Source organism: Sitodiplosis mosellana, unplaced genomic scaffold (assembly GCF_009176505.1).
Source record: "Sitodiplosis mosellana isolate CC-2019 unplaced genomic scaffold, AAFC_SMos_1.0 Smas_scaffold_38, whole genome shotgun sequence".
Lineage (NCBI taxonomy): Eukaryota > Metazoa > Arthropoda > Insecta > Diptera > Cecidomyiidae > Sitodiplosis > Sitodiplosis mosellana.
In genome coordinates, this window is record NW_022595280.1 from 249,787 (window position 1) to 263,790 (window position 14,004).

General features: G+C 36.1%; 1 protein-coding gene across 1 annotated transcript; it reads right to left on the reverse strand.

Moving 5' to 3' along the window:
* Positions 1–5,328: 5,328 nt before the first annotated feature.
* Positions 5,329–13,529, reverse strand: LOC129569498 (protein big brother). The gene is made up of 3 exons (XM_055448351.1): positions 13,079–13,529; positions 11,882–12,076; positions 5,329–6,395 (listed from the first exon to the last, which is right to left on the reverse strand). Exons 1-3 carry the CDS (start codon positions 13,238–13,240, stop codon positions 6,114–6,116), a joined length of 639 nt encoding a protein of 212 aa, XP_055304326.1. The 5' UTR covers positions 13,241–13,529; the 3' UTR covers positions 5,329–6,113.
* Positions 13,530–14,004: the final 475 nt, after the last annotated feature.

Consider the following 14,004-nt stretch of genomic DNA (forward strand, 5'->3'; position numbering starts at 1 on the left):
CCGAACGAAAACAAAAACATGATATCCTGACAACACGCAATCCACCTTTCTTTCGAAGTACTTATGACCGGAAATGAATGCGAAAATATTTGATTGTTTTCAAATGACACATGAGCACACGCGCTGTCCAATTCAGTCATCAAATCAAAGTTTTGTTTTTTTTTCGCATTGACAGCATCGTAACGACTCCGGATTGATTTCGTCGAAGACTAAATTATGTTGTTCGGTACGCGTTCAATCATTAAACTGTTTGTATTATTATCGAAGAGCAATTTAATAGGCATCAGTGCATGCAAACGATTCGAAGCGACCGTATAAATATTCATGATGCTCACGTGAGCGTTGGTTGCCTATATTGTGATGCAGTTTTCTGCTTCGGTTACACGTTATGCGCGCTGAGCAGAGCAGAGCCAAAGCGAAGAGAAGCAGAAAATAATAGGCCGAGAGAATGAATGAACAAGCGTCAACTCGACGAACAATCGAATTCAAACAAAACGAGAAACTCATTGTGTTCGTTTGTGTGTATACGAAAAAATATGTGCAATTTGTTCAGGATATTTCACTCGAAATAATGCACAAACAGTGAATTTTGGTGCCTTTTCGGTCTCTATTCTTTTTCGCATTCACCCCCGATTGTTTGCGCTTGTTATATGCTCAAAATGCTTTTATTTACAAATCATTACGAAATCGAACGAAAATATTTTGGATAAATTGCATCTTTGCCATACGTGATGATCGAATGAATGGCGAGGCCAAATGCAGTCAAATGTCACGCATGAACATTTTTCCTTATTTCGAAGAGGAGAACATGTGAGGGTGGAACATAATGATGCCATTATTTCGATATTCAAAGGAAATTAGTCTAATGAATATTGTCGCTGTTGTTATCCAGTTCCGATTAGAATGGCTCCTTGTTACAGGTACCACAGTAACTCCCTTCTGTTCGTTCTCACTTCGTGTACTTTGATTAAATAGAGCAATTTAAAAGTTAATGTTCAATTTTAACTTGATCACACACTAAAGTTGTGCCAAAAACGTGATTTTCCACCAAAAATGTTGCATCACTTCGCATTCAAGGTCTGCTGTTGCATCATCCAAACAGCGGTGATATCTCGCTCTGTTTATTTTCCATGGCAAATAATTTATCTTTTCGGTCAAAAAATACGAGAGGAACAGACATGCAATTTAAAACTTTAAAATGAACATGTTTCGTATAGCCATATTTCGTGTGAGTGAGTTGAGGCGATGATAATTATAAAGTTGCTGTTCGTTCTCATTCCGTTAGCTCCGTCATTCGGAAGAGCGGGAAAAAAAAACAAACCACAAAAACCATCAAAGATAATATTCGAGTGCAAACAATAGGGAAAATTCTTGTGTCAGTTTTCATTGTTCAGCCTCAACCAACATCGTGCATAGAAAGCCGAAGAGTTATCGTCAAGCACATGTTCGAGTGTGAATCTATGTATCGCATCTCGGGAGAAGAAACCGCAAAAACTGATACAAAAATTTCGTTTAAATTTCATCATGACACGAACACAGCGATAAAACTGAGCGAGAGAACGCTTGCTCATCCTGTAATCATGTTTCGAAATGCTGGAGCATAGAGAGAGAAAATTACAACCAAAACCACACACACGCACCGAACGGCTTTTTTGCCTTACTTTAAATAAAAATTTGTAATTTGAACATGCAAAAGAAACACAGTTCAATAAATCAAACGATGCATACCATACCTCTGGTCATATGTTGGCACAAAGACTCAATCCATTCGACTGCACAATTAAATTTAATTGAAATTGAATGTTGAACTTGCGAAAAGAGCATTCAACGCTTCGAGAAAAAATAGAGATTATGCCATTTGTTTTGTGAAAAAAGAGCAGAAAGTGTCATTTGTGTAACGCCTGGAAATGAGCAAATTGAAAATCGAAACATTTAAACAAATCCAAAGACGACAGAAAATACGATGAGTGCTCCCTCAGCATTTATATTCATTTGCTCAACGGAAATGTTTTCGCAATTGAATGTGAGTATGCAAACATACATAGGGTTGACGCTGTGTGCCACTGTTCGCCGTTTATTCCAATCGCTACACTGACGAAGGGATCGTTTGAGTTGAAATTGGAATATTGTTTGAGTTTCAGCTTAACTATATTTAGGATAATCTTTTGACACATTACATACGTACGCGCTTGACAAGGCTATGCTCACATAGTTTTGTCGTTAGATTCGAAAGGGTAAATGGCTGATGAATGCTTTGTAGAGGCGCTTTGAATCGATTCCAAGGCTGATCTAGCTACTGATTTACGGGAAAATCGAATGATTTCTGAACTATTTTGACCATTAGATGCCAGAAAATATCCGCAAAATCTACAAAAATATTTAGTTTTCGGCTCATAAATCGACACTTTCACGCAAATCGGATAATTTGTTGTCAGCCTTTGGTGGGAAATTTCAATTCATGAGAATTTTCATACGCAGAGAAAGAGTTATTATTTTTGAGAACATATGAATCGATTGGAGAAATTGGTAGCTATGGTTTTCAGGTATTGGATACGTCATTTGGTATAGTCATCTTGTCATCAAATCTAAGGAACAGAACCACGATTATTAGACGTCAATTTTTGTCTCCTATAAATTTAAATCAACTCAAGATATGTTTTAAACTAGCTCATGCAGTTCTTAATCGGCTTCTGAGTATAAACAAAAATGACACGATTCTATTGTGCGAACGTGCTATCTCAAAATGTTATGACATCAAAAACGTATGCATCAACCAAAAACTCATCATTTCAAGCGGAAACTGTTCGCTGAAATTGGAATTAAATCAAAAATAACATTTGTTATAGCTGATAGGTATGCTTATCCAGGATATTCCATATAAAATATTTTTTCAAACGAAATTTCATACGAAATTTCATCACAACGTGTTTCTGCACTTTAAACGATTAAAAATGTTTATTCGAGCAATTGGTCGCGTTATCCCGAATTCGTGATTTAAAATAATTGTTTTAAATTCATGTTCCATTTTGATATAAGCTAAGGCCCAATTTTAACTAGATACACGCGCCTTTGTTGACCTATCATATCACACGCTGCCGAAAAAAATGCTCCGGCACATGCCACAAATACACTTTGATTGATTCGATTGAAAATAAATGTTTGATAAAAATAACATTCAGCAATGCAAACGTTTTTTTGCAGCTAGCCCGTTTTTTCTCCGATATACTCAATCATTCAATAAGACTATTTTATCTTATGAGTCAAAATCACGCCGAATCATGTGTGCCGAAAAAAACGTATCATTTCCGAAAATCTGTAAAATAATGAACGGACAGTTTAGCTATCGGATAAAGGGTGAGCGTGTCTAATATTATCGCACATTAGATAAATGGTACCGTTTTTTTTGCTACGATATTCACCAATTGAGTTGTAATCTCGATGGGAACTATACAAAAAAGTAGTGTTAGTTCACAAAAAAGGGTGCATTAATTTAATGCCGCCTTTTTTATACACGGAAATTGACTAATAAAAGAGTGTTGATGAGACTGGATATTTATTTCCAGGAAAGTTCTCTGTATTTTTTGGGCAAAAACTACCGATTTTGCGATAAAAATAGGAATTTAATCGATTTTGGGATAATTGAAACGATTTTGGGCATAAATGACACTAATGCCTATAGAAAAACATCTGCGATACTTTCCCTTTGCGATTTCGGAATGAGCAAGTATGAAGCTCATACTATTACTTACTATACGTCCAGGAAAAAGTCAGATAATTACAATCAACTTGGATGACTTACCGTTCTGAGCTGAATTTTGACTGAATGTAATTCAATTGTCACTCAATTGATGGATAAAAGTCATTCTTAACGTAACAAAAATAAAAATTAAACCAAAACTAGAAATCAAAATCGTCCATATTTAGCCTCATTTACCTCCTCTCTGACTGCAACCGCCTTTGGTTGGTATAGTTGACTCACATTCAATGATTCATACAAAATTCAAATTTGGCGTTGATACGTGATGAAAAAAACGTTGCAACGTTTATGGAATGTGTTACACACTTGGAAGTTCAGTCACATGAGCGACAGCGTAAACGAAACGAGTTTGTTGCAACGTCACACTCGAGCAATAAATAAAACCAGCCAAAATGGATCAAGCGTTTCATTCGAACAAACTGAAAATTAATAAACTGAAACAATGTGCAACCCTTTCATTCGATTAATTTTTTTTTCATCGTCGTCGTCGTCGTCTATTTTTCTCAATTCTATGAATTGACCATGTTCGTCGCTCAGCATTGTACCGTAATAGGTCTATCAACTGTGTGAATGAAAATGGGCGTTTCCGTTAAACAGAATAAAAACCAACTAGCGAGAAAATAAATTCAGAAACAATTTATAATGGAAAAAAAATGAGTTAGAGAGAATAATAAAAAATGATTAGTTAAAACTATTGACCTGGAACAAGGCAGACAAGGCATGCAACAACTGCAAAATAGGGAGCGACAATGTGAATTTTTGTATTGCAAACGGGTATGAGGTTGTAATGGATTTTATTCTCTCGTTCGTTTCACTGCACTTCAGAAGAGTGTGTTTTGCACGCATTTTATACAAAACATTAATTCGGCACCAAATAAATTATAAATTGAACAATTGATTTTGCGATGCAAGATAGCAAATTCGCATTAATTGCCATCTCTCGCACAATCTACCGAACGAAAAAAAAACAATAGTCTTCCCAGGAGAAGGAAGTTTAATTGAAAAGATTTCTGTTTCATTTTTTTCAATCACTTAACTCTTTTTGCTCTTTTATTATTTTTACTGAATATTTTCATTCAAACGATGAATTCCAAATGTCGTAGGTATTTAAAGTCAGTTGTAATGTCCATTTCGAATGGACGCCCATTCGCATTTGTCATCAAAAGGGTTAAAAGCACGCGTGAGCAACTGTTTTTTTCCTCGCTCTCAGTCAGAACAAACAGAAAAAGTAGTTAATCAAATGTAAAACAGGAAAAAATTTACATGATTACCTCATAAATAACGTGTCACATTGGGCGATTTGATGAAATTTGCTCTAATTTATGCCACAACATTAAATGTTCTGTCCTTTGAGGCGGTGTTTGGTCCAACAATGTTCGCCGTTTGTTATTGTGCCACATTTTATTGTTGCCCTTTTTGTCAGAGGCGACCAACAGCAGATGTAACTGATTCGCATCCATACCTACCTTTCAATCCGTGATATATTTCAGTCCTTTTCATCCCGATATTTATCGATGTTGTCACTTTTCAGCAGCTAAAAGGTCATTTTCGATGAAATGAACAACACATCATTTCGATTCTTAATATTCGTAATATTTATTTGTTCACGACTGATGCAGTTATTAATAAAATGGATGTGGATTAATTTTCACCAAATGATTTTTTTTTTCAGGTTTATACATATGTAAATGGGAAAATTTAACATAAGCCAATTGACAAGAAAAAACGAACGGAAGATCGACACAAACGAACAAAGAATTGTGATTGCACCTAATCTAAACATTTTAATTTGCTACAACGACTGAATCGTTGGTGTGTGTGCATATCTTTTGAATGGCCGGATGATACTTTAGGCTCAATGTGTTGAGTTTATGCTAAGAAAAAAAAATCAATTTTAGAGAGAGAGAGAGAAAGACATCAAATTCTACAAATATTTCTAAGAACAAAAAAAAACGCAAATAGAAAATAAACACAAAAAGAGTTTCTTTTGAAATTAAACAGGAGTCACCAGCCTTTTATTTTCATTAATAGTGAGAGATTCGCTTCAGAAAAAATCAAAAACATAAAATACATCGAACGTAAAATGGTGTTTTTCTCTCTTTTTTTTCCGTTATCTTCTTCTTCTTCTTTACAATATTATCGCTTACAATGAATTAATTGTTAGTTTTAAAACAACTAAAAGTGGGGGGCTTCATTGTAAATATAAAGGTAATTTTTTTCTCATTTCTGTATACATAATAATCCATCAAAGTGAATCACACTTTTATATGACAAAAGTTTGAATTCATAAATAAAGGTAATTTAAAGTAAAAAAATGTGATGCCGCTGAAAAAAGGTGCTATTGAAATCGATGAATTTATCGTCTCCACATGCCAGCACCAACACCAACACCAATACCGCCACGTCGTACGGCTTCGAGATCGTCTTGTCGTTCGCCACGATAAGCTCGTTTATTGTCTTCGAAATCGCGCAAACGTTGATTGTACCGTTCGATTTGATCACGCAGAATGGCATCCTCTTGAGCCGCACGACGTTCATCATACTCCAAGCAACCAACGCCATCCAAACGCTCCAAATCGATCCAACCGCGAAACCGTACACAGACACCATTCATGATCATATGCGATTTAATATGAACCTATTGAAAAGATGAAGAAAACGAATCTGATTAATTGAATGCATTCAAAGTCGTTAATTCTCTTGATTTACATAAATCTTTTTCATGAATCGGTAATTAACTCAATCTCAAAGCAAACAAAAGTTGTATTGAAACTGAAACGATAAAAAATGATTACGCTCATTATCCGTGTAATGTATTTTTCAACGCGTTTCATCGGAATTTCGTATCGAGCGTTTCTAAACAAAAGGCTTTTGAGTTTTTTTTTTTTAAAGAAATGAACATTTGACTTTCTGTCAGTTTTATTGGTCTTGTCTTCGTTGTGTGAGGTTCTGTGAATTGTGCGTGTTCCGACTTTTTGTTGCTCTGTTCCTTTTATGACCTTCCAAATTGTGCCATAAAGCAATCGCTCAAATGTTTCGAATTTGGTTCGGCACAGCAAAAGAGAATAGTTTCAAATACCGAGTTTTTCGGTTTTGACGTTCGTCTCGTGTTTTTGTGTTTAGCCTTTGGAGTCAATAGTCCGTACTATGATTAAGGATAATTAGACGCATCAAACTGTGTTTATTCGGTTATGCGCTTGCAGCAACCAGCTCAACGCTAACACATGTTATCCGAACGTAGAAAATTGTTTAATTATTTATTGGGCACTTCCGGCTGCACAGCAGGTCCGAAAGAGAGAAAAAAACAGAAAAATATCAATATTTCTATGGAAAAAAAACTATTTGCTGGGGTCTTCAGAGTTTACGCATCATATTTCGACACCACACACGCACAACGCTCAGCATTTACTATGGATTCGATAGTATTGAATGTTGAGGCTATTCCTGGTTTATTTTTTTTTCGTATTTAAAACGTTTTTTGGATGGATTTTCTAGAAAATCTTCGTGAATTTAATTGAAATACTGTATTTTAAATACAATCCAAAGCGGAAGGCCGTGACTTTAGATGAATTGAAATTGAATTACATTTGCCAACTTTGGCATAGTTTCCAATATGATAAAATTGTCTAATCACGTAGATAAAAAGTGACGTTGCTTCCATTTAATCAAAAGCCTTCAGACTGCTTTTATCATTAAAACGTTGGGTTTTCCCCAAAACAACAACCCAAACGAGTCTGTTCAACTGGCCAAGCCTCTTTCATTCAACCAGATGTTTCAATGCCCGTAAATGGCACATCGAAAAGCAAAGTTTAAAATTGAATTTGATCAAAATAAACGGAAGCTGCTAAAATCGAATTCTTTCCATTGAAAGCAATTTTTCCTCGCCCTGAAGTCATTTGTTGTGCTCGTTAATTTAATTGAATTCGCTGCGACTAAAATTGAACATAAACAAAGCCATTCCTTTAGTTCGTCGATTTTTTTTATATTCAAATCAAATTATCATTTAAAAAAAAGGTTCGATCAAACGTGTCAATTTGGCTAAAAACTACCGCCGTTGTTTGAATCGAGCCAAACAGTTGCGATTTGGCTGATGCTGTGCATCGCGTCCGATAAACGGAGTCAATAGAGAAGGAAAGCAATCGACAGCGGTGCGCGTTGAAATATCGAAAATGAGTCGGCATGTCGATTTGTTAAATCAAAAAATCAAAAAGAATTACACGGCGTCCCGTGGAGGTGCTGAAATTGGGATTGAATCAACGTGGCACTATAACTACCGATGCTGTGCAACGAAGGGAATCACGACCCTCTAAGCGTTGTTTTGTTTTATTTTCTCCTTCAATATTGTTATTGTTTGAGAATGTAGTCATGATGCACCGTGTGCAAAATCAATGCACCGCCTGCCGTGTCATATTTACGTTTTTCCCGTAATTACAGAAGAGCACTAGGAACGCGCGCTCAATGGGACTTCCAAAACAGCGTCGACACCGAAGAGACGGAAAAAATTGTTTAGCAAAATAGTAAACTTTTGAAAGGGCGACAAGAAAAAAGTGAAAAAGCATCCACCAGGGAATGGGTTGTGCCGAATGCATTTAACTGAAATGATTTAATCACAGAGCGATGAAAACAAAAGTTCAACATCATTCGACTGAAGTGAACGGGATCAATAATTTAATAAGCTGAACTTTGTCACCTTTTCGATGGTACTTCGTCCCAAAGAGACTCGAGAGCACAATTACCGTATCAAAAAATGTGCGTGGATTGAAAATTACAGTTGTAACTTTTAGGTATTTGGTTTCGGTCAGAGAAGCGAGCAGCACATGGCGTTGCCCAAAACCCGCCTTGACCAATGGTCATGTTGTTCAAATGAGCCATATCGGCCAGTGTCATCTGGTTGATCAGTCGTCCGACAGAGAAAGGCCCATCGTTGTTTAATCACACAAAGTAGTACAAATGCAAGCCGTGCTTTGTACGTGTGCAGGAAATTCCAATTTCAAAACCATTCGGACTTGTTCAATTCACTCAAAATGACCAACAACAACAGAAAAAAACAATTTCCAAAAAAAAACCTTTTACAAGCGTATGATTGATATTTTACGGAAATTTATATAATTTCCATGTTGTTATTTTTCGTTGTTCGTACAAGATTGTTGACTTGATCTTGAGCACCGAACCGGCAATTATTCGTAATTTTCCTTTAAATGCATTATTGGCCTCTTTTTTTCGTTTACTCGCTTCACTTTTGATCAATTTGTTGTGTGTATTTTTACTTGTGTTCGGGAATGCATTAACAGGTAAAATCCATTTACGTTTATATGCAACTTCTTTCATTTCAGAAAAAAAGAAGAAAAAAAATCAACCAATTGTAATGTTTGCCTTTGCCCTTCAATTCGTTATTACTACCGGCCGAATGGGCTAAATCCATTGATTGATACGATAACTGAAGTGTTAAATAACATTCGATATGATTACATTTTACAAATACATCAATATGATTTCACGTCGAAAATGTTTGCACCAGCTAATAATAAATCGTAATCATCACTAATCATCCGGACAAACAGCAATAATGCACCTTTTATTGTAGACGGCAGAAAAGGCTATGATTTTTTTCCTTCTTGTGTTTGATTATTACGTTGTATTTTTCTAAGTAATCTGATGCAATAGAAAACTGAACAAAGCGAAAATGATTTCAGATAAAATCCAATGTAGCAACAAAAACGTTGGCATTTTGAAATGAGACAGTGAAACAAAAAAAAAACTTGTTTTAAAAAGATCGATTGCATATATATACATTCGTTGAGTCCGAATGAGTAATGTGGGTTGTTGTTGCTTTTTTTCTTTCAGGTAGAAAACGAAAGCAAATCCGGATAGATAAACACAAAGGCGCAAGATATATACCATTTAACTTTGAAATGATCCTAATTCGCATAGAGCGTTTATTAACTGACACTTATTCCACTGTAGCTGCCGTTTCTCTCTCAATCTCCCGTTCTCTCTCACTCGTTGCTTTTATTCTTTCATCTCCTTCACATTCGTTCTTTGTTATCATGTTCATTCTTTCTTAGATTTTTTTCTCTTCTTCTTCTTCTGCTGTTGTTCGTCATTTTCAAAAGATATTGTTTTTAGCACCATTTGGCGTTTGTGTTTATTTGCCTTTTTCGTTACACTGATCGTGTCTTAGAATCAGACGCAGAGAAATCGATACAAAGGCGATCGGGGTCCAAAGGAAATGGAAACGACCGAGTATATGTGTGCTTGTTGTGAATGTGACAACAAAACAATTCCGACAAATAATAATGTCAAGCAAAAGCAAAAGCAACAAACATACAGCAAATAAGAGATCAACATCATCAGGTAGCCCGCTTCGAGCTGTAAGAAAAGAAACGACTGTTTTGTTCATATGCCCAAGAGAGAATATATTTCGATACTGAGGCGAACGTGTTTCTGCAAGGAAGTGCTGTTTCTATTGAATTTCAGGCCGAGATTTTCGTTGAATTTCTATTTTATCACCAGTTTTGTGACTCCCAAAACAAAATAGCCAAAATTCGAAAGACAAATGACTTTGTCGTTACATCTCTCATTTTCTCTGGATGACATCTATTCAAGTTTCGTTCCTTTGCTCAAACAATACAAACAGCAGCATAAACATATTTATGATTGCACCGATAAAAGTGTCGTCGGAAACTATAAATTTTGTTGTTACTCTTCAACGAATTCGGAAGACTAATTGAATTCGACTTAAAAGTCAATTTGCAGCATAGACCCCATAATCCCCAGCAGGCAAGAGCTCTTTGGATTTCAAGTGCTAAGGCAAACGGAGTGAAGAACTCTTCAGCATCACCAATAGGTTTGGTCGATGCAATGTAAATATGGCTCTTGGGCGAGTGCGTGCCAAAGCACACTTTTGAGAATATCCATTTCTGGACACGTCATGAAGAAAAATTCAGATGAGCATATGTTTATGTCACGATTTATCTTCGACGACACCGAATCGGCTGCGTTAATGCAAAGAATTTAAAGTTTTTAAAGGATTTTCACCATGGTGCGTGAAAGTGGCTCGTGAGCATTTCAGGCGTCAGTTTGTTAGTTTATGTCGCTCAATTTGCTTTTATAGCTTGTAAACATGTCAAATATTTGGTATAAATGACTCGCAACGGCACGGATTCATGTCCTTGAAATTCGATATTTTTAGGACCACCAATAGAAAAGCAGGATTGATGCTTCCGAAATATGAATTCCAGTTTAGTCACTATTTTCCTATAGAACGGCCGAAATAGACGCTCCGATAAACCCCGTGCCATGTCTGCTATTTGAATGGCATCTCGCCGAAACGGAGATGAATTGCGCATGATCTCAATATTTCGTTTCATCGAATACCAGTTACTGGTGCGACAAAAAGTAAATAGAACAAAAATGGCTGACTTTACATAAGCAAATAAAATCGCCGTTTCAAATGAGAAACGAGAAAAACAAATCGCGTCGATTATTTCAGAGATACACAAAAAATCGATTTTTGACTGGGGGCAAGTTTCATGAAAAGAGTTCAATGAATATTCTGCTGGGAATGACGTTGCGTGTACGGATTTGAGTTTTTTCATTTTTCAATCTTCTTTCTGAGATTTTTTTTCCATATCCTTCTGTAGTTTTTCTCTAAAAAGAGCATTTTCGGTTGAAGAGAGAAAAAAAACGAACCGTTTTTGGGATAAAATGAACAAAAAGAATGAGATGAACTGCCAACAATTAGTTTTAGTCACGCCAAATTTTCGATGCAACACGTATAAAATCCTCTCCGAATAGAATGCACGTTTCTTGTTTCGTAAAATTGAATCCAATTTACTGTTCATTCGTACATTTTTCTGGTCTATTCCCAGTATAATAATTGTATACTATTCAGAATGAAAATCGATCGGAATTTTTGCTTTGAAAATGTCAAATAATACATAACAAACGATTTAATAGGCGTATCATATCAATCAAACGTATAAACTGGAATTGACGTAATCACTCAAATGCGAGTGCATTTCAAAGAGCTTTTGTTTACTTTGGTATAATTGATTCACAAATTATCATGGTTGTTCAAAATGGTTTAGCGAATAGAACAGATAGATTGGTGGGTGCACTTACTTTGCCTGGCTCTTTGTCGAAATCCAATTCACGTTCGTGTGGTCCATACGGCGTCATGTTGTTGGTGAATGTTAGCTGTAGATTTGTTCCAGATGCTACAAATGCAATCTCTGTACGGCCTTGAGTGCGAGTATCATTCTGGAAACGAATTTGTCGCTCTTCTTGTGGACGATCTCGGTAGCCTGTGTAACGAATCTATAGACAAAAAAACAATAGATTTTCCATTTAAAATCATGGTTCTGAAGGAAAAAAAACTGTGTTCGTTGACTTAATATGTTCTTTTGAGAATTATTCAAGGACTTTTTTTTAGCCCAATATGTTCTTTTTACAGGAAGAACCAAAGTCCGTCTGAGCATGTCTTACGAAAAGAATATGAACATTTTTCAAGATAAATTTTATCTGTGGATTGGAATGACTTTGAGCGGACAAACAACAACAAAAACTATTCGATAAAATAATAATGCATATGAGTTCGCCTCCGCTGCCTCATACATATTTCGCTTGGGATTTTGTTTACGATCAAGAAACAAAACAGGTAGTTTATTGATTCTCGAAAATAAATCGTAATACGCAGAAAAAGGTGGCTACGTCATGCAAACGGACTGACTGGTCAAGATTATTCACATATAGACACATCAGATTGTGTGCCGTGTATCACTCACTCGCTCTCGGCATTAATATTTGAATTTATAATGAATTATTTGACGACGGCGTCACTGCCGTCGCTCTCGTCATTAAATAGATACAAAATGCGCGTGGAACTACAACACTGTGTATCGAAAAATTGTATGAAGCAAGTATGTGAACATCATAGGAAATACCACACACACAGGTTATACGCTTCTCGCGCGCGTGCAAAAAAAACAGTTTTGTAATCGCTGCGACACTTGTTTATATTCACTTTTATTACACTGTTTCTCTTCTGTTTCGCTATTTCATTCATACGAATTCAAATTTAATCGTGTGCTTCTGATGAAATGTTATGATTCATCCGCATTGAAAATATACCGTCGTCGATTTGTGTTGAATACATCGGGAATTATGGGTCAAGAAAAGACGAAGAAGAAATCGCGAAATTTTTTACTTGTTAAATTCTCATGGCATTCACGAAGAAGAGATAAAAGTTTTGAGACAAAAATCTAAATGCCTTCTATTTCTAAAAAAAAAAATTTAGTCTTTTTTAAATCGGTTCCTTACCTCACACTCGCGACTAAGTCGTCGGAAGAGTTCGTCACTTTCGAATTTCGACTTTTGTTCCGGAACGACTCGCGGCATTTTGAAGAAAAATCTCGGCTTTGGCTGTTCATACAATCCAATCGAATCGTATGGAATCATACCAGCTAAAGCGTCGTTCATCATCTTGATCGAGTTTTTTTCGCGTCACAATCTATTGGCTTAAAGAAATTCACTTGATAGCAATTTTCGCTTAATTCTGATCACTTGTGATGTTTTGCAATTTTTTTACGATATTTTTTTGACTTTCACAGAATTATTTTCTTCATCTAATCCACAAAACTTTTGTTTTTCAATCTGCGAATTTTTTTCTTCCTTCAAATGTTATCCTTCAGTGAAAAAAAAAACTTTGCTCAATCGTATTAGCTGTGTATACGAAGAACCGATCGTTCGCACTAACCGCCACACCAAAACTGATTGTATGCTACAGTGAACTTGGCTGGGATACCCTTTGCTGCAACCAATACACACACACAAGTAAATAGCAATTCGTCATCATCATTTTCGTCATTTGATGATTGTTCGCCACATACGTTGTGTGTATGCTGTCTATCCCTCCTTTTCGTTCGATCGATCTATGTACTCCGTACACACTTTCCGGTTGTATTGCCGTGTGCATCGTTCTAACTCCGCCCCGAAATTTTCTTTTCAATACATATAAGTTGCCTGTTGTTTTGTTGTTGATTTTTAATTGTTTCGGATAAAACGACTCAAACGACACACAGAGAGAAAGATGCGCTTAAGCACTTACCCGTGTTTTATGTGTTGACATCGATTATATCTCCTGCCATTTCGTCTCTTGAGCTGTGTTTGTTTATTTGCTCGTTTATCCGCTTGAATACCAGAGAGAGAGAGAGAGAGAGAGAGAGAGAGAGAGAGAGAGAGAGAGA